This window comes from Chiloscyllium punctatum, chromosome 4, assembly GCF_047496795.1.
Source record: "Chiloscyllium punctatum isolate Juve2018m chromosome 4, sChiPun1.3, whole genome shotgun sequence".
Taxonomy (NCBI): Eukaryota; Metazoa; Chordata; class Chondrichthyes; order Orectolobiformes; family Hemiscylliidae; genus Chiloscyllium; species Chiloscyllium punctatum.
Genome location: NC_092742.1, coordinates 50,138,241 through 50,164,595, shown reverse-complemented (window position 1 = coordinate 50,164,595; position 26,355 = coordinate 50,138,241). Strand labels below are relative to the sequence as shown.

General features: G+C 40.1%; 1 protein-coding gene across 2 annotated transcripts in view; it reads right to left on the bottom strand.

Moving 5' to 3' along the window:
* The window catches only part of LOC140476286 (uncharacterized), a 49,981-nt gene that overhangs the window by 5,151 nt on the left and 18,475 nt on the right, over window positions 1-26,355 (bottom strand). For both annotated transcript variants that reach the window (XM_072568656.1, XM_072568658.1), the window contains exons 4-5: window positions 13,865-13,991; window positions 1,618-1,749 (exon numbers count right to left, since the gene is read on the bottom strand). In XM_072568656.1, coding sequence (XP_072424757.1) covers window positions 1,618-1,749; window positions 13,865-13,991 — 259 coding nt within the window. The remainder of the gene's footprint in view (window positions 1-1,617; window positions 1,750-13,864; window positions 13,992-26,355) is intronic.

Genomic DNA, 26,355 nt, shown 5'->3' with positions numbered 1-26,355 from the left:
CACATTTATTGAACAAGTCACTTTAAATTGGGTATGCAATCATCCATACATTATTACAGAGTCAAATAAAATCTATGAAGATGCTACCTGACAGATGTTTTCTGTAGTTAGAATGTCTGAAGTTATCCGTAAGTTTACATAACTAGTGAGTTCCACATTGACTGTCCCTCCTAACTTTGTCTCTCCCTTCTCTAATCGCCTCTAGCCTCTCATCAATTAGACATCCGCATTCAGCTAATTCCAGCCTCTTGGACATGTTTCATTGTAATCATTGTGCCACTGCTGACATGCTTACAATCACCAAAGTGATAAGGTTTGGAAATCCTCCCTGTTAAACAACTCTGCCTACCTGCTTCCCTCCCTCCCTCCTTCATTTAAGATGGTTTTCAAAACCTAGTTCCTTGTCCAAGCTTTGATCACCTGGCCCAATAGCTCCCAAGTGAGGGGTGAAGCGAGAGTGACTGTCCTTGACATTAAGGCAGCTTTTGGCAAATGTATGGAATCAAGAACCCTGAAAAACTGGAGTCAATGGGAATCAGGGGAATACTGTACCTTGTTAGGAATCACACCTAACAGAAAGGAAGATGTTTGCAGTGTTGAGGTGACAGGATATTGCTACAGGAGTTCCTCAGGGTAGTATCCAAGGAGCAACCATCTTCAGCTGCTTCATCACTGACTTTTCCTCCATTATATAATGTAAGAAATGGAAACCCTCATTGATAACTGCACAATTTCCAGCACCTCTTGCAATTTCTTGGATCCTGAAGCAAGTGATTCCATTCCCCTTCCTGGCCAGTATCACACGAACCAGGCTGCTCACTTACTGGCATCCTGTTCTGGTTCTTTCTCCAACGTACAACAGGACAGAGAAACACTGGATAAAGTGTAAAAAAGATTTACAAAGATGACACCAGAACTGAGACACTTCAGTTAGGAGGATGAGCTGAACTGGGTAAGGATCTTTCCTCAGGTGTGCCCAAAACAGTCCATTTCTTCACCTCAAACTCTGTGCCTTTAATATTTGTTATGTGTAGTTGATTAATTTTCCTTTCAATATGGGTGAAGCAATGTTGTACAATTCATACATCCCACCTGATTAATTCCCTTGATTGAGTAGAACAGCATTGGTTATCAACTGTTATGTAAAAAAATGAAGTGAGAACAGTGGAAAAGAGTGAAGCCAGCCATCTTTATGTGCTTGGTTTGATCTATTATAGGCAAATTTAACCAGAATATTCCAATAACAAAGGCATCATGCAAAAAGACCCTAGATGCTGAGGAAGGAGAGGGTTTAGTAATGACAGAGGACTGTTGACCCCAGCAGGTGCCTTCATGAATCAAACCCCTCTTCATCGCTGAACTCATGAGATTATGTCGAGAAGCACCCGGATAGCTACTGAGTTCTCCCTCTTCACCCAGATGGTAAGATTCTGACATCTTAGTTCACAACTACAAGTAAAAAAATGTTTCTAAAATTTTCTGCAATAGTGGCAAACAACAAATCTCCTCACAAATAAAACAAACATTACAGAGTACAGACATTTAAAAATTAATACCCATTTTATAAGAAGGAACAGCAATTCAAATTTAGTAACTATGTACATATTTTTCTTTTACCCTGGTTTGGATTAGCGCTTTGGTGCCGTTTTCAGAAACTGTAGTAACTTCTGGTAATGCACCAGTCTTCTCCAGGTCTGAACTGCAGGCCATTATATCCTCCAGAAACTGGAGGTCAATTTGTCCAATGTCCTTTAAAAACAGACACAAAGGGAGAGGGGAGCATAAAGTGTAAGTCAATCTGAACAAAAATACGCAAAATATTGATAATCTATACTAGTTGTGGGATAACAAATTAGATCAATGGTTATGATTCTATAGGTAGTAATTTGCCTATTGAGTTATATCATTAAATAAAGACTCCTTGCAACAAATGTACAACTTTGGGAAAAAAGCAATCATCAAATTCCTTAGCTGTAAAGCTAAGTATAATATTGTGATAAATAGTGTGGAATGCAAAATAAATTTGAAAAACTTTGCACAAAATATACTTCGTCATTTTACTGGTCAAAGAGAATTCATTTTCACAAATTAAAATAAATTCTTCTAGGACAGCATTTCTAAGTTAAAACTAAACTGGGAATGAACAGATCTTGAACAAACTTCATTTACTGCTAAACAGATTAATTAAACAATCTGATAATAATCAAAATTCAATAGGAAGATGCAATCATACAGTACAGTAGGAAGCCATTTGGTTTAGGATGTCAGGGCTGGTGTTTGAAAGAGCTAATGCTCAAACCGCTGCTCCTTTCCTATAGCTCTGCTGTTTTTCCCCATTCATGTATTTATCCATTTTCCTTTGCAAGTTATTATAGCATCTGCTTCCACTATCCCTTCTAAGCACTGCATTTCAGATCATAATGAGTTGTTATGTAAAAAGCATTACCCCCCCCACCCCCGGTTATTCTGCCAATTAAATCTGTGCCCTCTGGTTACTGACCATGCTGCCAGTGGACTTACACTATTGAAACCCCTCCATTTTACTTTAGTATTATTTCATTTTATTTGTTCATGGGATTTGGGCATTGCTGGCTAGCTCACATTTATTGCCATTCCTAATTGCCCAGGAGATGGTGATAATTTGCTGGCACCATGAATCACTCCAATCCCTCGATGTAGAGACAGCCATAGTGTTGTTACTAAATCTCTCCTCAGCCTTCTCCAGTTTTGCCATCTAAAATATCTCTGATATTTTCCGAGGAAATCTCCTCAGCACTCCATCCAAAGTCTTGTCATCAGTCCTAAAGTGTGATGCCTCGATTTGGACACAATATTGTACCTGAGGCTGAGCCAGAGGTTTATAAATCACTTTGCTTTAGTATCCTGTATAGAGACAAGAAGCCATATACCTTTTAGAAACAAAAACAGCCTAACTAACCCATCTGCATCTTCAAAGATTTATGGTCGTAAATCCATGGGGTCTCTGTTCCGGGACCTTCTTTAAAATTTGACTTGTTTGTTTAGGTTATCTTTCTTCAATTGTCAATTTAAAACTAAAATATTTACATTAACCAATCATTTTAAATGCCATCCTTTCAATAACAAAATTTCAAAGCAAGATTGTTGTGCATTCTCAGTGAAAAGTATATTGTGCAGTAATATAGGCAAATTTGATGTTAACTGGTTAATCCTGTGAAGTCTCAGCTTGTATACTACTAACAACAAATATGTATAATGCATTGTACATTTTGAATACAGGTCTATTAATGCTAGTTGTTAATACTAAGGATTTTGGTAAATGATTAGCTATTAATAATGAATGAACAATATCAATATTTAATTGTGACCATTCACTTTAAGTGCTAGACATTATTGAGTTCAAGATTCATAGTGCTACCCATTTGGTTCCAGGAAACTAAAAAGGTCAAATAAAGAAAAATTAAACTTTATTGCATTAGATTTTGCAGCATGGAGGGAAAGATTGGCCTGAGCATTTAGTGTTTTTATTGTGCTTTCCACAGGACATTGCTGTCAGTGGGACATTTGAATATTGCAGCACATTGTAGACATATGTGAACAGGGCACACATACAACTAGATTGAAGAATTGTTCATTAGCAGCATGGAGTGTGTCAGTTAGAATTGTGAAGTATCAAATTAGGTACAGAAAACAAAAGAGAGAGGGGGGTGGTGACAAAAGTAGTTTGGATTGAGAAACACAGAGGCAAAGTAAACATTAATTAAAAACTGAAGGAATGAAATGTCATACTTGTATTCCTTCATTTTCTAGGACAGAGGGGTTGTTTGGAAGTAATTAAAACATACCACACTGCTAATAACTCGAATTGTCAAGCCCTAACTTTTATTTTACAGTAAGCGTAGACAATATCTTCAAAGTCACTGCATGAACAATATACCATTCAACATAGCTGAATGGGTTGCCAGTGAGGTTCAGCTTTTGCACAGCTTAAGGTGGGGGATCGCATTGTACATAGCAACTTCAGAAGTTTTAAATTTAGCAATAATTGCCTAATGTCCCTGTCCAATTTGTGCATAATAATGAAAACAATCAAGCTAATCTGAGAAAGAAGCTCCGAAGTTTGCTGATCCTTAATGATGGCAGAACCTAGTATGTCAGAGCGAGAGACAAGACTGGAACATATGCAACCAACCTTAGTCAGAAGTGCTGTGGAGAACATCCATCTCAGCCTTCTCCAAAGGTCAGTTCTAGAAGGCAATTTTCAGGCAATTGAATACACGTGATATCAGGAAATAGCGCAAGTTTATAAAAGCAGCCAAGTGTGGGGGATAGATTTTCAAACTCACTAGGAATGTCATGGAGTCTCCAGGAATTGGAGATTCATCTCCAGGACACTACTGAGTGCATGTTGTTTTGTTGGAACAGGTAACAGATATTGAAAATGTGACCAAAAAGATCTGCCTGTTTGACGATTAGTCAAACATCATCCAGTTGGGTAGTGAAGCAGAAGCTTTTCACTTTCCAATTGGCATAGGAAAGCCATGCGCCACATGGGGCAAATCAGGTGCTGAGACCTCTAGGAATACATTTGATCAGAGTCTGCAACACAGCTATGGGCTTTGAAACCATCCTGGTTGTGATAGTGAAGACTTGTGCTCTAGAACTAACCATGCACTTAGTGAGCTGTTCCAGTACAGATAGAATATTGGCGTCCATCATGTAATGTGAAGTGTTGCGCAGGCATGTTCTGTCCACAAAAAGCAGGACAAATCAAATAGGAGTCATCATCTCCCATCAGTTTACTTTCAATCAATGAAAGTGATGGAAGGTTTCCCAGGCAGTGCTATCAAATGGCATTTACTCAGCGACAAGCTGCTCACCTATTCTCAGTTACAGTTTCGCCTATAGACATTTGGTACCACACCTCATTTAGGATAGAAGTGGACAGAAAAGATGAACTCTAAAAAGGAGAGAGGGTCCACCCTTGACATCAAGACAGAATTTTCCTGAGTGTGGCATCAAGGAACCATCTCTAGCACAAAGAATGATGGTTGCGCCTGTCGGAGGAAAATTATTAAAGCCTCAAGACTACTGCATGTGTTTCTCAGAACAATGTTATAGGTCCCAAAAACCTTAGCTGCATCAATAATTTTCCCACCATCACTAGGTCATAAGTTGCTCATTGGCAACAGCAATGATTGGTACCATTCACAACTCCATTGATACATAAGCATTCTGTGCTTGCATTTGGCAAGACTCAATAGATAACATTTAAGTTTAGGTTAGTAAGTGGCAAATAACACGAATGCCAGGCAATAAGCATTTCCAACAAGAAAGAGTCCAATACTCTTCCCTTTACAGTCAACAGCAGCATAATTTCTGATATCCCCAACATCAATATCCTGGTATTTATTACCACTGACTAGAAAAGAAATGAGACCCACCATATAAATATTATGGCTATATGAACAGGTCAGAGGCTGGGAATTCTACAGTGAGTAAGTCACCTGACACCTCAAAGCCTGTTCATAGTTTGACATTTAAACTCAATCACACAATGTGGGCATTGCTGCCAACATTCATTGGCAACGAGAAGGTGGAAAGTGAGTTGCCTTCTGCAGTGTAGGCACACCCAAAGAGGAAGTTCGAAGATTTGGACCCAGCTACAGTGAAAGAAGATCTACAGGTTGTTCTGGTGTAATGCGCGTTTTGTCAACATGAATGGTCTATTACACGATTGACAAATTGTGGATGCTGTTTAGAAAACGCAAACTTTTTGCTGAACATGTATAGTGATTTTCTTTAGCGATCTTTTACAGTTTTCTATGGTGGTTTTCCATAGTGCAATTTTCTACTGAGCAAGGTTGCAGAGGAACACAACTGTTGCATTAGAGCAGAATGGTCTGAACAAAGCACAAGTTTGAAGTGTGATGGAATACTCCCCATTTACCCCCCCCAGCAGCGTGTATCATCTGGAAGATATACTGCAGCAACTCACTAAATATCCTTTGACAGCACCTTCCAAACCTGAAACCTCTCCTACCTAGGAGGACATGGGCACCTGAAGAAAATGGGTTTTTACATAGGAGGGATAAATGAAAATCCTATCTTGACACTTCAATGTCTCAGTTCCAAGTTCATATCAATTGTCCTCCATCAAAAGGCCACCTGGTCTGCTCATTCTTTGATTGTAGAGTCCAAGGTAGAACTTATCAGAACAAATCTGGACATCCACATATTGATGCAATATTACTGTCTGCAATGAATTACCCACTACCTATCAGAATATGAATAAATCTGATATATTAAAACATTCAGCTCAGAGGGAATGCCCCTATTGCAGGATTTCCTCAAATACATTGGAGTTTTAACTTTTTATGTGATCCTGAAATGGTTTTGAAGTTTCTGTGCATATTGTAACAAAGTTGACATCCTAAAGTGGAAAAGAAAAGTACAGAACTCATTCCACATTCTTCCCTCATGCCAAAGGTCCCACAGTGAGTTAAAAATTAGACCATTTGCTTTTACCTTTACACTAACTTGTTATTTGGGATTGCGAGACAGTTGATTTTAATACAAAGAATCAGGCTTTGCCATGGAAATGATGTTGAGGGTATTCTTTTAAAAAAATGTGAATGTCTCTGGCAAGGCCAACATTTGATGCCCATTCTAATTTCCTGAGAGAAAATAATGGGGAATGGCCTTTGTAAATTGCTGTCATCCATCTGGTGCAGGTGGCCTGTATAGTTTCGGGAATTTGATCCAATGACAGTGAAAGAATGATGATATAACTCCAGATCACACTGGTATGTGGCATGAAGGGGAACCTACAGGTGGTGGCGTTTCATGCTTTTGTCTTTCTAGCTGGTTGAGGTCATGAGTTCAGAATGTGCTGTCAAAGGAGTCTTGGTAATTTACTGCAGTGCATCTTGTAGACAATGCACATTGTTGCCACTGTGCAGAGATGGAGAAGTGAATGTTGAAAGTAGTGGATGGTCTGCCAAGTTCCAGATTGTTTTGAATGTTGATGCAGGACCGCACTAATTCAAAGAAGAGTATTCCAACAAACTCCTGACTTGTGCTTGTGGAGAAGCATTGAGGAGACAGAAAGTGAGTTGCCCATTGTGAAATTCCTAGCCTCTGACCTAATTTTGCAGCCACAGTCTCTATATGGCTTGTCCAATTCAGCTTCTGGTCAATGGTAACCACCGGGATGTCGAAAATGGGGATTTCAGCAATGGTAATGTTTTTGAATGTCAGGAGGCAATGATTAGATTCTCCCTTATTGTAGATAGTCATTGCCTAGCACTTAGGTGGAGCAAATCTTATTTGCCTCCTTTTCAGCCTATGTCATGTTGCATTTGAATATGAATGGCTTAAGTATCTCAGGAATTACAAATGGTGAACATTGTGAAATCATCAATGGACATCCTAATTCTGACCTTATTTTGGATGGCTGGTTATTGATGAAGCAGCTGAAGTTTGGCCTAGGACACTACTCTGAGGAACTCCTGCAGCCATGTTCTGGTGCAGAGATGATTGATCTCCAACAACTACAACCATCTTCCTTTGTGCTACATAGGATTGTAACCAGCAGATAGCTTCCTCCCACCCCAATTCTGATAGACTCCAGTTTTGCTAGGGCTCCTTGATGCCACACTTGGTCAAATGCAGTCTTGATGTCAGTGTCACATCATCTTGGAGGTATCAATCTGGTGAAACTACAATGTAGGATTACTTACATGCTAAACAGTAGCAGCAGCATGCCTTTATTTGGTTAAATGAACCCAAAACAAACAGATCAAGTCAAAGCTCTGCAGTTCTCCCATGTCCAGTCATGAATGATGATGGACAATTAGCGGGTAGCGCTATCTCAATGATGGGGGATCCCAACTCATCAGTATAAAAGATAAAGCTGAACCATTTACATCCATGTTCAGCCAGAGGCATAGAGTAGATGACTCATCTCAGCCTTCTCCTGAGATGTCTTGCATAACACATGGTAGTTTTCAACCAACTCAAATCATTCCACATGACATGGAGAAATGGCTGAACATGATGAGTAATGCTGAAGCTACTGGCCCTGACAACATTCCAGCATTCATAGTAAAGACTACTAGCCAAGCGGTTCCATTATATCCTGTACACAAAAAGCAGGTCAAATCCACCAAGCCAATTATTTCCTCAATCTATTTGTGATCTTCAGTAAAGTGATGGAAGGTGTAATCCATGGTGCTATCAAGCAGCATTCACAAAGGAATAGTGGTGCTCAGTTTGGGCTGCTCCAGGGCCTCTCAGACATTGGTAAAAGAAGCAACAGTTATCAAAGAAAACCATGTTTATGCAGAAACTGGTCAGAATCTGAAATGCTCTGCCTGAGTGTGTGAAGGAGGCAGGTTCAATCAAGGCATGAAGTGAACTTGACCGATATCTAAAATTAACAGGTTTGCAGGGCTGTTGGACAAGGCAGCAGATGACACAGACACAACTGTGGCCTCCCCGTCCTGTAATCTATGATCTATTAGCCCTTTATGATTTACGTGTATCAACCTGGAAGTCTGAATCATGGCCAATGACTTGCAGTCTACATGAAAGCCTGATCTTGGTATGTATGACAAGCGTTAGTTGGGGTCTTACTTTATTAGATATTAGTGCAATTGCCTTGATGGCTTCAGAAGAGACATCTGTCATAGACTGGATCAGTTTCATCAGGAAAGAAATGAGCACGGCGATTAAAGTTTTGATCAGGTCCTGGGACTTTGAGGTTGGGACACCTACAGTTTGTTGGCTAGAGCCAAGAGAACCAGAGTATTGTATAAACCTGTTACATGACAGGGCTTGTATTTAGAGTGAGGCATAAAGTTTGAAATTACTCTTCTGTTCTCAGTATGCCCAGAAAAGTTTTGAGAAGTTGCCTGATTTGTTACCCTCTTTTGAGCATTTAGCTCTGGCTTTTTAATGTCCCACTGACCAAAGTAAAAGTCAACGATCTGTTAATGTCAGGAATGTGTTCTGGTGGTCTCAAGAAAATTTTGACTAAAAAAGTGAAACATAATCTAAAAACAAAGTTGTTTGTATTATGCAACAAATATCCTTTGACCCTACTTTGTTTAAAAAAAAGTAAAGGAACTATTTCACAATTACTGTGCAGTTAGGCCTCTCATTAAATCCAACCTTAAGACTGTGTGGTCCATCATATCACATTAAATAGTTTTAACAATTCGATCCTTTATATTTAAATCCCTGCAGTATTTGTAGATCTGCCTGGTTTTGTGTAACTCTTAATAGTCAACAATGCAAATTAAATAATTATAAAAATGCTTAAAATTATGTCTTGGTTGATCTCAGATGACAATCTCTGGCTATAGTGCCAAAGAGCACCACCTAGTGGTAATAAGTGGATTACAGCCAGTCTGTACTTCACTTCAACAACTTTGGTTTGGAATCATGCCATAACGCCCTGCCCTTTATGTTTTTGCCTTTCACAAATTCGCTTATCCACACAAAACGTGCTGTGCACCTCTTTGTCCATTGCAAGTCTGACCTTTGCTTATCTTCAGCTTTAAAGAAAAATTATTAAAATAAAACTTCCTTTCTCGAGTAGAAACTGCACACAGTTCACCAAGTGTGAAAATCACTGTTTTACCAGGTTTGGGGAATGCAAACATCAGGACTTTATTGTTTATTAAAATTATGGTAACTATAAATCAAAGCATGGAATCATAGAATCCTTACGACGTAGAAGCAGGCCGTTCCACCCAAGTCTACACCTGATCCTCTAAAGAGCATCCTACCCAGACCCACCCCCTACCTTGCCATCCTGCATTTCTTATAGCTAACCCACCTGTAGACAGCTGGACACCATCGGCAATTCAGCATGGCCACTCCATCTAACCTGCACAGCTTTGAAATGCAAGAGGAAACTGGTGCACCCAGAGGAAACCCATGCAGACACAGGGAATGTGCAAACTCCACACAGACTGTCGCCCCAGGGTGGAACCAAACCCCAGTCCCTGGAGCTGTGAGGCAGCAGTGTTAACCACTGATCCACCGTGCCACATACATTTTTAAAGGAACAAACCAGAGATGTTTCTAAATAAAATTCAGTGAACACCTGTACATTAAGAAAGGTGCACTAGTTAATTGTAAAACTGTAATTCAATTGGATAAAATTTAATGAAATTTACTTTTCATTCAGACAGCTGTGCACTTTTAACTCAATGTTATACAAATTGAATTCACAGAGAGCTTGTGTGTTTTTGGACTTGCTACTTTCTCTATATTCTCTCTCCTCTCACAGATACAACCATTAAAATGAACAACTCATGTATTTGAATTGCTTTTTGGCATTATTCTTCCCAACCTCCAAACTTCCTGAGACTTACAATCTCACTATTTCTCCATTTTGCTCTCTCCACTCCCATTTTACTCCAACACTGGTCACTTGTAGTCACATCATAACTATCTAACGGCATAGTTTGTGCTGAGTCTTGTCCACAATACACAAAGTTGACGCATCTGCCATAGTGACCAACCATTGGTGTGGGAAACAGGCCTTATAATGTTTCACTGATGGTTGCTAGATCCCAGGATTTTCTTGCAATCACCAGGATTTAAAGATTAATCTCCAGGATATTCCTGGAGAAAAACAATAATGGCATTAAAGATGGCACTTTCTTAAAATAAATTAACATTCCCTGTTAAATCTCAAAACCTTTTCAAACAGTCTGCATTTACCTAAGGTGTCAATACAGAGAAAACCAACTTTAGATTGTACCTCCTTCCTAGATGTGGCATTTAGATCTATAAAGAAAGCTTATCGCTGGCATTATATGTTAGCTTTGACCTCCTGGTAAACTTTTTAATCTCTTCTACGTAACTGGATTTATTTTTGATCTGGCAGAACTGGACCGTACCAGTGTGTGTATGTTCACATTTATTAGTAAATGTTAAACAGTACAATGTTGTAGTTTCATAAATGAGTTGTCAAATGCACAATAATCATCATCTTTATGAATTAAATAAAGTGTGAAGTTATTTTTTTTCCATTCGTGTGGACTTTGAATCAATGGCAGTACGTTTACTTTAGAGTCATAAGATTGGGTGTTCAAGCTCCACTCCAGAACATATAACCTGCACTGTCACAAATGCATGAGACATTAAATCAAGAACCCGGTTATAGAAAAAACAGTTCCATGCCATGACATAGGAGTTCTTACTTCTTGAGCGACCATTTACTTCTAACAACTGATTATCCTTACTTTTAAACCTAAAAGTGCTCAGAAAGGCAAGGTATCCCAAAATTTGGGGCAACAGGCCAAATTAATAGTATCACCTTGCTACAATGCAGTAGCAACACAAATGGCATTTTCCACCTGACGAATACTGCTGCCAAGCTAAAAAGACATGCTGGTAACCAGTGAGTCATATATCACGGAAACAGACCCTTCGGTCCAACCTGTCCATGTTGACTAGGTTTCCTAAACGGAAACCTCCCAACCCCATTCTCACCAGATTCTACAGAGGGTTCATTGAGAGTACCCTGAGCTTCTGCATCACTGCCTGGTTGGGGAATTGCACCGTCTCGGATCATAAGACCCTACAATGGATAGTGAGGACAGTGGAGAAGATCATCGGGATCTCTCTCCCCTCCATGATCACATTTACACCATAAGCTGCATCCGAAAGGCTCAGAGAATTGTGGAAGACCCTACACACCCCTCACTCAAACTCTTCTCCCTCCTGCCATCTGGCAGAAGGTACTGGAGTGTTCGGTCTCTCATGGCCAGACCATGCAACAGTTTCTTCCCCAAGCTATCGGGCTCCTTAACATAGTGCAATCAGTTTCTTTCCCATCTGAAATTCTTTGCATGACTTCAAATTGCTGGTAGAAAAATATTTTTTATAATTTTTCTATTACACTGTAACTTGCGTGTTTTGCACCTGTTATGCACTTTATGCCGTGGACGATTGTGTCGTTTGTGCTATCCATGTAGCACCCTCGGTCTGGAGGAACACTCTCTCGTTTTTACTGTATCAGTTGTACGGTAGAAATGACAAATAAAAGCTGCTCTAATCTATGACCCTCTTAACCTTTCCTATCCTTGTACCTGTCCAAATGTTTTTTATATGTTATAATTGTAATCGCCTATACTACTTTCTCTCGCTGGAAAAACACAACAAGTCAGGCAGCATTCGAGGAGCAGGAATATCAATGATTCAGGCAAAAGCCCTTCATCAGGAATGAGGCCTGATTCCTGATGAAGGGCTTCTACCTGAAACGTCGATTTTCCTGCTGCTCGAATGCTGCCTGACCTGGTGTGCTTTTCCAGCACTAGTCTAATCTTGACTCTAAGCTTCAGCATCTGCAGTACCCACTTTCGTCCACTTCCTCTGGCAGCTCAATCCATATGGTCACCACTGTCTTAGTGAAGAAGTTGTCCCTCAGGTCCCATTTAAATCTTGCCCCCCTCACATTAAACTTACAATCTCTGGTTTTGGATTCACCTACTCTGGAGGAAAAGACCTTTGCTATTCATTTTATCTATGTCTCTCATGATTTTATATGCTCTATAATGTCATCCCTTCGCTTCCTAACACTCTAGAGAGAAAAGTCCCGGCCTATCCAGCTTCTCATTATAACCCTCCAGTCCTGGCAACATTCTTGAAATCTTTTCTGCACCCATCCTAGTTTAATGACTACCTTTCAGTAGTACAGCGATCAGAATTGTGTGCAGTATTCTAAAAACAGCCTCACCAATGTCCTGTACAGCTACAACATGAAGTCCCAACTCCTATACTCAATGGTCTGACCAATGAAGTTAAAAATCACACAATACCAGGTTATAGTCCAAAGGTTTATTTGGAAGTACAAGCTTCCATTTTGGCTTTTTGATTTTAAAAATCTTGTGATTTTTATCTTTGTCCACCCCAGTCCAACACCGGCACCTCCACATCCTGACCAATGAAGGCAAGTGTGTCAAATGTCTTCTTCACCACCCTGTACAGCTGTGGCACCACTTCCAAGGAACTATATACCCGAATCCCTTGGTGTCTGTTTCACAACATTCCTCAGAGCCCAACCATTAAATGTATCTTACCAAAATGCAACACCTCGCACTTATCTAAATTAAATTCCATCCTCCACTCCTCAATCCATTGGCCCAGCTGATCATGATATCCTTGTACTCTTCAATAATCTTCTTCACTGTCCACTATACCACCAATTTTGGTGTCATCCACAAACTTATTAATACACTTCCTACATTCCCATCCAAATTGTTTACACAAACACCAATGCAATGTCAACTACATAGGCCATACATATCAACAAGTGGCAGATCATATCAAACAGGACAGCCCTCTGATCGAATAGGCAGAGTACCTACTGTATTCAATAATCTTATGCTTGCAATATAATATTCAATATTAGGTATGATTTCACATTTGGGCAACACTTTAACAACTTGCAATGTGCTAAGAATTTAACAACCAATTTCTGGTTATCAATTGAGCTCACAATTTAGCTTACTTATACTCGCTAGAAGCTACATAGATCCCTACACTGGGACCTGGCCTCTACAGGAAGAAAAAGAACATGGTGAGGCGTTATGCCTTTTTTAAAAAATTAAACATGTATTGTATTCACCACAACAATACCTTGACCAATGCCAACTAATCAGTATTCTTTTCCCATGCTGTGTAAATTGCTGTTCCCTTTGAAATGTGTATTCTTATATCTGTTGAGTGCAAGCTGAAGAGCTTTGACAGCATGTCTCTTAGCAATGATCATTCAGTGAAGATATTTAAAATAGGAGCAAGCTGAAATAAATGTGAAGTTGAGTATTGATACAATATATTGAAGGAATATGTCGAGTGTTCTTACCTTTTGATTTTGGTCAATTCCAAGTGTAGACAGGAGCTTCTCTCGACTGAGAGATACATTCCAACAAAACCTCAAGGACAAACTATTTAAATCTTGAACATCTTCCCACATCCTTGGAAATTCAAGACTGAAATAGAACAAAAATACTAAGAAATACACAAATTAAGTGTATATTTGTAGTTTAATATTCAGCCTATAAAGTGACTGAATTGGGTTAAAGTGTTGGATTGGCAAACTTGGGGTTTGGAAATAGCTTGTTCAAACAGCCCTCCCGAATTAAGTTTGAACAAATATCGATAGAATGGGACCCTGCATGGAAACACCATATGGAATTCCAAACCAGTGCTGATAAAGGAGTGATATATATACACATAGAAAAATATATACACTCACAAATAGTTTTACGATTGGAGTTCAAACACTTATCTGACAACAATGACTTCAGCTAATAGTGAATTAAATTCTTTTTAAAACTTTTGGTGCACTAAGTTATCCTTAGCTCCTTGAATTTCACCCTGTTTGTTTCCAGTTCAAGAATCTTTTCTCTTGCCTGTTTTGTATGTCTCTGTCTGCGTCTGTGTTGTCCCCTTCTGTTTCTATGCAGCTCCTTACCTTGTTTTGCAATGCCAAGAATAAATCTTGATGTCGTCTGGCTCCCAATGGCTTGGAGAGTTGGAAGCTGTGCAATCCTTAAATGGATGAATGGGGTTATACAGTCCATCATCCTTAATGGGTTTAACTGAAGACTCCTTTTGAATAGGATTGAATGAAAATTACACAGATTGATGCGATAATTACTAACGTGTTTCTGTAAAAACCTACGATTTGTGATAGCCAGAGTCAGAAATACGTGTGAGATTTTCATTCAACAAGAGTAGGAGCTGCAGAGACTGCAAAAGGGCTCAGGCAGACACAGAAGGCCATAGAAAACAGGCACAAACAAAATGAGAGAAAAGATTAGGAGCTAGATGGGAAACTCGATGTTTTAAGACGTTTTACAGGAATCGAATTCACGATTAACTGAAGTCATCAACACTGGCTCTAAAACTCGAGAATTCCCTACCACGAACATCATTTTTGATGCCATCAAGAAGTGCAGCAATTTAGGTTGAAGGTCTACTATCACAGCTCAGGGATAGGAAATAATCAGCATCCTCCATTATCATATTAACGAAAGATTTTAAAAGAAAAAAAAAGGTATTTTATGCACAGGAGCTGCTAAGATCAGCCAGGTGAGGAGGTGGAACCTGTGAGAATGGCAGGAGGGAAAGTTGTTTCATGCACTGGGTTAAGCAAAATGTATCTACTCATTTTTTTTTAAATAATGTGATGATTTAAAAGGAGTTGGCAGCAGTTAGAGCTTTGTCAGAGCTCCATAGGAGTCATTGCTACATCAGAACTCACAATCCCAAAGTTTGGCTGCTAACCCCATTAGGGGCCCACAGTTTGGGAAGTCCTGCCTTAAAACTAGGAATCAAGTAAGTGAGGAGAGGGAAACTTCCAGTTTGCTTTAGCTACAGTAAAGCTACGTTTAACCAAATTGTTCAGGGTCATAGAAGTCAATGTACATGTGTTTAAGAGTCAGAGAATTACCTTTTCTTGACGCACTTTTGGATAGGAACACCATTTTAAAATTTTTTCATCTCCACAGTAAGTTATAATCTAGGGGAGGGAAGTTTGTTTCAGGAAGCATCAGGCTATTCCCTCAGATTTGATCCATGGGCAGGAACAGAAACAGGACAGGGCTATAGTAGTGCTACTAATAAACCACTTTTGGTGGAGGACATTGAAATCTTCCAACCAGAGTATATTGTGTGCACTTGCCACCCTCAGCGTTTCCTCAAAGTATTGTTAAACATGGAGGAGCTCTGAATCATTAGCCAAGGGAGGATGGTACGTGGTAATCAGCGGAAGGTTTCCTTGCACATGTTTAACCTGAACTCCCAAGGTAACCCCCTCCTGACTGTAAACCATTGTACTGCTCCCTCTATTGGGTCTATCCTGCCAGTGGGACAGGACATACCTCGGAATGGTGATGGTGTTGTCTGGGATGTTATCTATAGGTTATGATTCCATGATGATGACTATGTCAGGATGTTGCTTGACTACCTGCGAGATACAAAAAAAACTGCAGATGCTGGAATCCAAGATAGACTGGTAGGAGGCTGGAAGAACACAGCAAGCCAGGCAGAATCAGGAGGTGGAGATTTCAATGTTTTACATGTAACTCTTCTTCAGGACTGGGGATGGATGTAAGTGGAGCTGCAGATAAAGGGGGGTGGGGGGAGGGTTTTGGGTAGGGAGAGAGGTGGGGTGGTGAGGTTGGGATAGGTGAGCACAGGTAGAAGGTACGACTTGGTCGGTCACCGGGAGGAATGAATCCGGTTGATAGCTGGAAGGAAGGGTCGATCGGAGGAATGGAAGGGAGGGGGAGGGGCTGAAAAGGGAGTCAGGGGTTGAGGAAGTGAGGTTATTTAAAATTGGAGAACCTAATGTTGAGTTCTCTGGGTTGCAGGCTGCCCAGGCAGAAAATGAAGTTCTGTTCCTCTAATTTGCAGTCTGATTCACTGGCCGAGGATGGTCATGTCAAAGAGGGAGTGGGAAGGGGAATTAAAATGGGTGGTGACTGGGAGGTCAGGTAGGCCCTTGTGGGTACGGCTGAGATGCTCAGCGAAATGTCCCCAGAGTTTACGTTTGACTGGTCTGTGTGACAGTACTCCCAATTTTGACACCAGCCTCCAGTAAGGAGGGCTCTTCAGGGTTGACAAGGCTGCTTCTGCCTTTGTCTTTGTGAAGCCTACGTCGATGCTAGGTGGTCAGTCTGGTTTTGTTTCTTGGTTGAGACTTCATATTGATTGATACAATTGAGTGGCTTGCTTGGTCATTTCAGAAGTCAGTTGAGAGTCAACCACATTGCTGAGAGGCTGGAGTCAGAATGTAGGTCAGTCAAGGTAAGGATGGCAGATTTCCTTCCCTGAAGGACATTGGTGAGCCAGATAAGTTGCTCTGACAATCGACAATCGTTGCAGTCATCGGAAGATTCTTAATTCCAAATATTTTTTTAAAAATTGAATTCAAATTTCATGATCTGCCATGGCAGGATTTGACTCCAGGTCCCTAGAAAATTAGCTCAACTTTTGGATTAATAATCTAGGTTAATACCGCTGGGCCGTTGCCTCCACAGGTGAGGCTCCAGAGGATTGGAGGTTTGCAAATGGTGTACCTTTACTCAGAAGCAGTGTAATGGAGGCGCCAAATAATTGTAGGGCAGTCAGCATGGAGTCATTACTGGACAAGTTACTAAAAACAAAATCGAGAGATAGGATTAACTGTTGCTTGATTAATCGAAGCCTCACCAAATAAAGTCAGCGTGGTTTTGTTAAGGGAAGGTTGTCTCGCTCTAACTTTATTGAAGTTTGAGGAATAACAAGGAGGTTTGATGAGGGTCACGCATTAGATGTTATCTCTGGATTTTAGGAAGGAATATGGCATGGTCCTACATGGCAGTCTGATAAGAAAATTAAAACCCAGGGGATACAGAGGAATGTGATGGAGTTGGTTCCAAAATCAGTTACTGGAGGCAAAAGGGTAATTTTGTTCCCGGAATGATTTTACGAATGGAAATTGATTACGAGTGGCTTCCAATGGACTCTCTTTTACTTCCTTGCCATTTGTGGATTATATTAAATGATTTTGACTGAAATGTGGGAGTCATGATGAGAAATCTGCATATGATGCTAAAATAGAACAGGTTGTTGGTAGTGAAGAGGGAGGTTGTAGATTGTTGATTGTAGGATGACAGATGGTTTACTTGAATGGCCAGAAGAGTGGCAAATGGAATTCAGTCTAGATGCTTTTGGGGAGAGAAGACAAAGCAAAGGAATACACAATAAACTGGAGTGTACTGAGAAGGGGAGAGGAAATGAGAGATCCAAAGGCTTCTGACGGCAACAGTATAAAGTAGATAAGATGGTAAAGAAGGCTCATGGGATGCTTTCCTTTGTTGAGTGGGATATCGAATATGAGAGCAGGGATGAAATATTGGAAATATGTGTGACACTGGTTAGGACACTCTTGGAGTTGTGTACAGTTTTGGTCACCACGTTACAAAAAGGATATAAATGCTGTTGAGAGAGTATAGAGGAAATTCACAAAAATGTTGCCAGTACTTGAAAATTATAGCAATGAGGAAAGATTGAATAGGTTAGGACTGTTTTCTCTAAAGCAGAAGAGGCTGAGGGGTGACTTCGTTGGAGGTGTAAAACAATGAGGCATTTGGACAGAGTGGATGAAGACTTGTTCGCTCTAGTGGACAGGTCAATTATCAGGGGACACAAATTTAAGCTGATTGATAGAAGGATTATAGGGGACATAAGAAAAAGGCCTTTACCTCACAGGGTAGTCAGGTGACTGGAATTCCTTGCCTAATTTGGTGGTTGAGACAAAAACCCTCAACTCATTTGAAAGGAACGTGGATCCGCACCTGAAGTAACCTGCAAGTTATCAGACTAGATGCTGGTAAATAGGATTAAAATGGACAGCTAGTTTATTCAGCTACAGTGGCCAGGGTGGGCTGATTGGTATATTTTTATGTTGTAACTTTATCAAGGTGGGGGGGGGGGCGGGGAACTGAAAGCAAATCACAACCCCAAAACAAAATTAGTAGGAAAGCTAATGGGATAGAAAGGATTATAGGCCTTGATGGCATGCACTCAGGATGTACCTTAAAAGATATTGCTGTAATGGTACTAGATACATTATAACTCTAGAATTTGGAAAGATCCCCCTGATTGCGTTATGACCCCAACTGATGTAATTACTGGGCAACTCCTAGACTGAAATCCGACTTAATAAAAATAAAACAAAAAAAAATCTAATGAGGTGATCTTTCACTGAAATTTAAGTACACATACAAACTTGTTCTTATCAATAGAAAGAGAAGCATTTACATGAAAGACAAAATAGAATAAGGCAAGCTGTTACATATAATAATATTTAGAAGTTTCTGAAACAGAATAAAAATACAATCCTATCTATCCCAACACAATCACTTTACAGTACTCAAACACCAGAGAGAGTTCACTATCTGTAAATTTAACTTTACTGTTTCTTTCAATTCTCTACCTGGAGAGGCTGGTAGCCTCTTCCTTGAGTTACACAATTGACTTAAACTTTCTTCACTTCATACTCCTTCAGGGTTCTAACCAAATATTTTCTGGTCTGGAGTTTTCAAGTAAAATCCATACATTTAGGTAACCTCATTCTCAGCTTTTTTGAATAAACTCCTTTCCCTAGGATGAACTGTTCCAAAGACCTAACTCCAATCAGGTCTCCTGCAAAAGAAATACCCAACCCTTACTAAGCTGTAGGCTTTCCTCCAAGCAAAATGAACCAAGCTCATGTTCCTCAATGTTTACTCTGTCTGCTCAAACCTGTCCCAATGCAAACAAATTTCTTCATCCTAGGGACTGCCTCTTTTATATTAAGTTTTTAAAAAGCTCCAGACGTACTGAGAAGTTGATCATTAAATTCCATCATGCTATCAGACCAAAGCTGTCATGTCACCACATCAAAATCTAAACTTCAATAAAAATTATTTTAAGATATTAAAACACGTATAGATCATACCTTAAATCACAATTGGAAAGCTCTAAATGTAGCTCCACTGTTCGAGAAAATAGTGAAGGAATTGGGAAGAAAGCAAGCAGGAAACAACTGGTCAGTTAATCCAGCATCTTTCAGTGTGAAAATACTAAAACCCATGGAAGTAATACCAGGATGCTTAGAAAAATCATTCTACAGCCATGTGGAGTTAACATGGTTTTATGGATAGAAAAATAATGTTTGACAAATTGTTAGAGTTCTTTGAGGGATTTGTCATGCAGGATGGATGAAAGGGAACCAGTAGCTGTAGTATATTTGGATTTCCAAAAAGCATTCAATAAAAGATGCCATATAAAAGCTTACAGTACAAGACCATAGTGTTTGCAGTGACAAATTATTAGTCAACCTGCTTTTCAGGCGAAACAGGAAATGGAACAATCAGGAGAAATGGGTCAAAATGGAGTTTTCCAGGATTCAGAACGGAGGTCTCAACTATGTACAATTTATACCATTGACTTAGATGAACAAATTGTTATATTTGTCTAAATTTAGTCTAAGATAGGTAGAATAGCAAATTGTAAGGAGGATACAAATAGTTTGCAAAGGATATAGGTGGGTGGCATGGTGGCTCAGTGGTTAGCACTGCTGCCTCACAGCACCAGGGTCCCATGTTCAATTCCAGCATTGGGTGACTTTGCAAACTCCACACAGACATTCTCCATGGTTTCCTCCCACAGTCCAAAGATGTGCAGGTCAGGGGAATTGGCTATGCTAAATTGCCCACAGTGTTAGGTGCATCAGTCAGGGGGAAATGGGTCTGGGTGGGTTACTCTTTGGAGGGTCGGTGTGGACTGGTTGGGCCAAAGGGCCTGTTTCCACACTGTAGGGAATCTGTCTAAATATTATAATATATTTTATATATAAGATTAAGTGAGTGACTAGGTATTTGGTAGATGGAGTATAATGTGGGGGAATGTGAAGCTGTCCAATTTAGCAGGCAGAGTAGAAAAACAGAATAACACATAAGCAAAGAGAGATTGAAGGATCTGTGTGCCCTAAATCATTAATTTTATGCAGTTAACATGGTAAACCTAGTATTTAAGAACCATTAGCCTTTATTCAAGAGGAATGGAGTATAAAAGTAGGGAAGCCTTGCTATAGTTGTGTCAGGCTTGGTGAGACCACACTTGGAGTACCGCATACTGTTTTTGTCTCCTTATTTAATGATAGATATACATGCATTGAACGTAGTCGAGAGATGATTCACTAGATTGGTTCCTAGGCTGAAGACATTGTTTAACAAGGAAAGGTTGCAAGTTGGGTCAATACTCATTAGAGACTTCAGAAAAAGGAATCCAGAATGAATCGCACAGTTTAAAAGTAAAGGCATCTCCCATTTAAAATGGCGATTGGGAAGAATTTATCTTTTCAGAGGGCTGTTAGTCTCTGGAATCCTCTTCCCCAGAGGACAGTGGAAGCTAGGTTATTGAACATATTCAAGTGGCCTGACCAATGTCCTGTACAGCCACAACATGACCTCCCAACTCCTGTATTCAATATTCTGACCAATAAAGGAAAGTATACCAAACACCTTTTTCACTATCCAACGACCTGCAACTCCACTTTCAAGGAGCTATGAACCTGCACTCCAAGGTCTCTTTGTTCAGCAACACTCCCGCGGACCTTACCATTAAGTGTATCAGCATGGTGGCCTTTGTGTGGAGCAGCAGAAAATGGGGGAGATACTAAACGGGTATTTTGCATCAGTATTTACTGTGGAAAAGGATATGGAAGATATAGACTGGAGGGAAATAGATGGTGATATTTTGCAAAATGTCCAGATTACAGAGGAGGAAGTGCTGGATGTCTTGAAATGGTTAAAGGTGGATAAATCCCCAGGACCTGATCAGGTATACCCTAGAACTCTGTGGGAAGCTAGAGAAGTGATTGCTGGGCCTCTTGCTGAGATATTTGTATCATTTATAGTCACAGGTGAGGTGCTCGAAGACTGGAGGTTGGCTAACATGGTGCCACTGTTTAAGAAAGGTGGGAAGGACAAGCCAGGGAACTATAGACCAGTGAGCCTGACATCAGTGGTGGGCAAGTTGTTGGAGGAAATCCTGAGGGACAGGATGTACATGTATTTGGAAAAACAAGGACTGATTAGGGATAGTCAACATGGCTTTGAGCATGAGAAATCATGTCTCACAAACTTGATTGAATTTTGTGAAGAAGTAACAAAGAGGATTGATGAGGGCAGAGCGGTAGATGTGATCTATATGGACTTTAGTAAGGCATTTGTAAAGGTTCCCCATGGGAGACTGGTTAGCAAGGTTAGATCTCATAGAATACAGGGAGAACTAGTCATTTGGATACAGGACTGGCTCAAAGGTAGAAGACAGAGGGTGGTGGTGGAGGGTTGTTTTTCAGACTGGAGGCCTGTGATCAGTGGAGTGCCGCAACTATCAGTGCTGGGTCTTCTACTTGTTGTCATTTACATAAATGATTTGGATGCGAGCATAAAAAGGTATAGTTAGTAAGTTTGCAGATTACACCAAAATTGGAAAAGTAGTGGACAGCAAAGAAGGTTACCTCAAATTACAACAGGATCTTGACCAGATGGGTCAATAGGCTGAGAAGTGGCAGATGGAGTTTAATTCAGATAAATGCGAGGTGCTGCATTTTGGCAAAGCAAATCTTAGCAGGACTTATACACTTAATGGTAAGGTCCGAGGGAATGATGATGAACAAGGAGACCTTGGAGTGCAGGTTCATAGCTCCTTGAAAGTGGAGTCGCAGGTAGATAGGATAGTGAAGAAGGCATTTGGTATGTTTTCCTTTTTGATCAGATTATTGAGTACAGCAGTTGGGAGGTCATGTTACGACTGTACGGGACGTTGGTTCGGCCACTTTTGGAATATTGCATGCAATTCTGGTCTCCCTGCTATAAGCAGGATGATGTGCAACTTGAAAGGGTTCAGAAAAGATTTACAAGGATGTTGCTAGGGTTGGAGGATTTGAGCTATCGGGAGAGGTTGAATAAGGGACTGTTTTCCCCGGAATGTTGGAGGCTGAGGGGTGACCTTATAGAGGTTCAAAAATCATGAGGGGCATGGACAAGATAAATAGACAAAGTCTTTTCCCTGGGGTGGGGGAGTCCAGAACTAGAGGGCATAGGTTTAGGGTGAGAGGAGAACGATAAACAAAGAGACCTATGGGGCAACTTTTTCACACAGAGGGTAGTACATGTATCGAATGAGCTGCCAGAGGATGTGGTGGAGGCTGGTACAATTGCAATATTTAAGAGGCATTTGGATGGGGATATGAAGCAAAAAACAATGGGTATCCTAAAGGAGTGTCAACAATGCAGGGTGTTTCTTAAAACAAAAAATGAATGAGTGAAGAGGGGATACGAAAACACAGCGGCAGGTAGCATTAAGGAAAATCCAGTGGCATTTGTGTCTACACTAGGGACAAGAGAATAAACAGGAAAAGAGGCACCCAATGGTCATCAAAGTAGAAACGTTTGGAGCTGGAAGGCATGACTGTGGTTTTAAAATGAATACTTTGTATCTGTATTCACTGTAGAGTAAGATGGAGGTATAGAAATTATAGAAAAAGGGTTTGTTGAAAGATTTGAAAGGATTGGCAATGAGAGAGAGATTGTATTAATGGCTTTAGCAGGTTGGAATGTGAATGAATCCCCAGGCCTATATGAAATATATCCCAAGGCTGCTCTGGGAGACAAAGGAGGAGACTATAGAGGTTCAGACATTAATCTTTTAATCTTCCCTGGCTACAAGAGGAGTCCCAGAGAACCAAAGGCAGCTGATGTGGTACCATTACTCAAGAAGGGTGGTAGGTAAAAGCCAGACGCTATAGGCCAGTTAGTCTAACATCAGTGGTAGGTAAATTTTGTAAATAAAATTATGACTCGGAGAGGCAAGGAGTAATTTAGGATAGTCAATATAGCTTTGTAAGGGAGAACAAGATAAATTTGATTGCATTTTTCAAGGGACAGGGGTCTAGGTGTGTAGATATGGGTAGTGCAGTCCACACAAAATGTTTTTAAATGAGTCTCTCACGTGAGACCTTGTCACAAAGTCAAAAGCTCTTGGCATTAGGGCAATTTAGCAAATTGGATCCAAAAATTGGCTTTGTGGTAGGAAGCAGAGAGAGATGGCCAAAGGGTGTTTGTGTGACTGGAAGCCTGCATCCAGCAGCATACCACACAGTTTGGTGCTGGGTTCCTTGCTGTTTTTTGTGTACACTAATGATCTAGACATGACTGTAGGAGGTATGAGCAATTAATTCACAGATAACATGAGAACTGGCAGTGTGGTAAATAAGGAGGAAAGCCTTAGACTACTGGACAATACAGATGGTCAGGTGAGGTGAGCTGAACACTGCAAATGGAAAGTAATCTTGAAAAATGTGAGGTGATGTACTTTGGAAGGACTAACAAGGCAAGGGAGTACATGTTGAATGGTAGGACATTAGGAAGTACAGAATGACCTTGGGGTTCATGCCTGTGGATCCTTGAAGGAAGTAGTTAAAAGTCACACAACATCAGTATATAGTCCAACAGGTTTTATGGAAGCACTAGCTTTCGGAGCGCGGCTCCTTCATCAGATGGTTGTGGAGCAGAATCATATGACACAGACTTTATAGCAACAGGATTGCAATGTCATGGAATCCAATATTGAATAAACTTAGCTTAAGTCTTTCATTTTTTAGAATGACCATGTTAGTTTTGGTTCCTTCATATGTAAAACTTTTTAAAGTTACATTCTCAAGGTAGCTTTAACAATAGGTATCATCTCAGCTCAGATAATGCATTGAAGGTGTGAAGTTAAAGTCTGTCTGTGTTTCAATGTTAGGTCAGACTGATTCTATTTCTAAAGTAGGAGTTACAGAATTTTACATGGATTTATGCAATTTTTGAGTAAAATAAAAATGTACTTCTGCAAGTACAAATTCACCCCACAAACTCATGTGTTTGTGTGTGCAGAGGAGACTGACTGAGTGTGTTCCTGTGGGGGTGTGAGTGTCTGTGTGAGAGTGTAATGGGGTATAGGTCTGTGAGAGGGTGCGTGTGTGGGTGAGAGTGTGGGGGGTGTGTGTATGTGAGCATATGAGAGCTTGTGTGTGTGTGAGAGAGAGAGAGAGAGAGAGAGAGAGAGAGAGAGAGGGAGAGAGAGAGAGAGAGAGAGAGAGAGAGTCTACAAGAGTGTGTGGGTCTGGAGGATTGTGTGTGTGTGTGTGTGTGAGTGTGTGTACACATGCTTGTGTGGACTTTTGTTTTTTTTGGTAACTGTTGGTGGTGACTTTAGTTTCCCATTTATACATTCTCTAGACACATTGTTGCTTTTTAAGTTAGCATTAACTTTCATCATCAGCCTGTGTCTCTGCTTAAAACATTGTATTGTGCTCCTTTCAGTAAGGATTCTGAAAGTGTAATGTTTGAAAAAAATCTGTCTGCCTCTTTAGTTTACCATTCCGTTTCATCTGAAACTTGCTCTTCACTTTGTCTTCTTTCCGGTTCCTTTGCTCGTTTATTTTTCTCGCTCAACACTGTTGCTCATCGTCCAACATGATTGCTCACATTTTCCATTTTCTCTCACAGGGTTCAGCACATGTGCTCTTTCCTCATGGACTTCTCAATGTTTCCACTAAACTTGTGTTTAGCCTTGTCCCTGTACTCACAGCTCTTACATGTACTTTGATCTCATTGTATCATTATTTCTAACCTTCACTTCTCTTACTTTCTTTCCAATTCCTGATTCTACCCCTTACTTCAGCTTGGTATTTCTCTTGGCCTCCATCAACTCCATTGTTCTATCAGGATGTGTCTGGAAGTTGGTGGTGCTATTCAACAGTCTCTTTGTAACGATGCTTGTGAAATGTATTTTGGAAAAAAAAAACTCACCAACCTTCAAAATGATAATTAAAAATGACTGAGGAGATAATACTTGTCACAACAGACGTATTACCTAATAACAGTACAGTGGAGTGAGTACCTGAACTGTTAGACTTTGCCTGATTTAAACAGAGTAGCAAAACCTAAGACTTTTACTTTCCCTTTGTTGCCCTAAAGCTAATACATCTCACTGACTAATGGTCAAATTGCTTTTATCTCAGAATTCATTGCCCCATTCCCTTAAATTTCATTTCACCAATCGCGAAATAATTTTTCACGTATCTTTGTCCTCCTCCCCCACTTACATAAAATAGTCTCAACGGAAAATCTCACGTTTTACTTGTGTATCTTTCCTGACCAACATTCCCTTCCTGCTTAAAAGTAATCTACAGAGTGCAAAAACACACATGCACGTGTCTGTTCTGCTCAAAATCGGTTTCCTTTTCTAGGTCATTGTGGGAGGGGATTAGTGATGTTAGCCAATTCATTTTTAAAATCAAACACTTCTATTTTAGTTACTTTAAAAAACCCCATAAAGACATAATGTAGAGGAGATCAATTTTATTTTGAAATAGAATGGATGAGTGTGATCCAAATATTAGCTTGGTATTACACTTTGCAACACCCACATGTCTCAGTAATCCTTGCAGCCTCCTCACATAAACAATTATTATTTGCCAATAGGCTTTATGGACCAAATCATGAAAGTTTGCAGACTTCCAGACCTGTAAACTCAAGAGTATTATTTGACAAGGATGATATCTCAATCGTATCTCTGTTTGAAATGAATGCTCCTTTGCTAAGAGTAGGCTATCATTAAATCGATAGTTAAATGCTCCAGTTTAACCGACCACACAAGCAGCTCAGCATAAACATCACTCTCATCAATTGGATAAATGTTAGCTCGGATTACGACTATATGTTAGGACTCCTGTATTAAAAAGGTGGTACCGTGATAGTCTCCCTG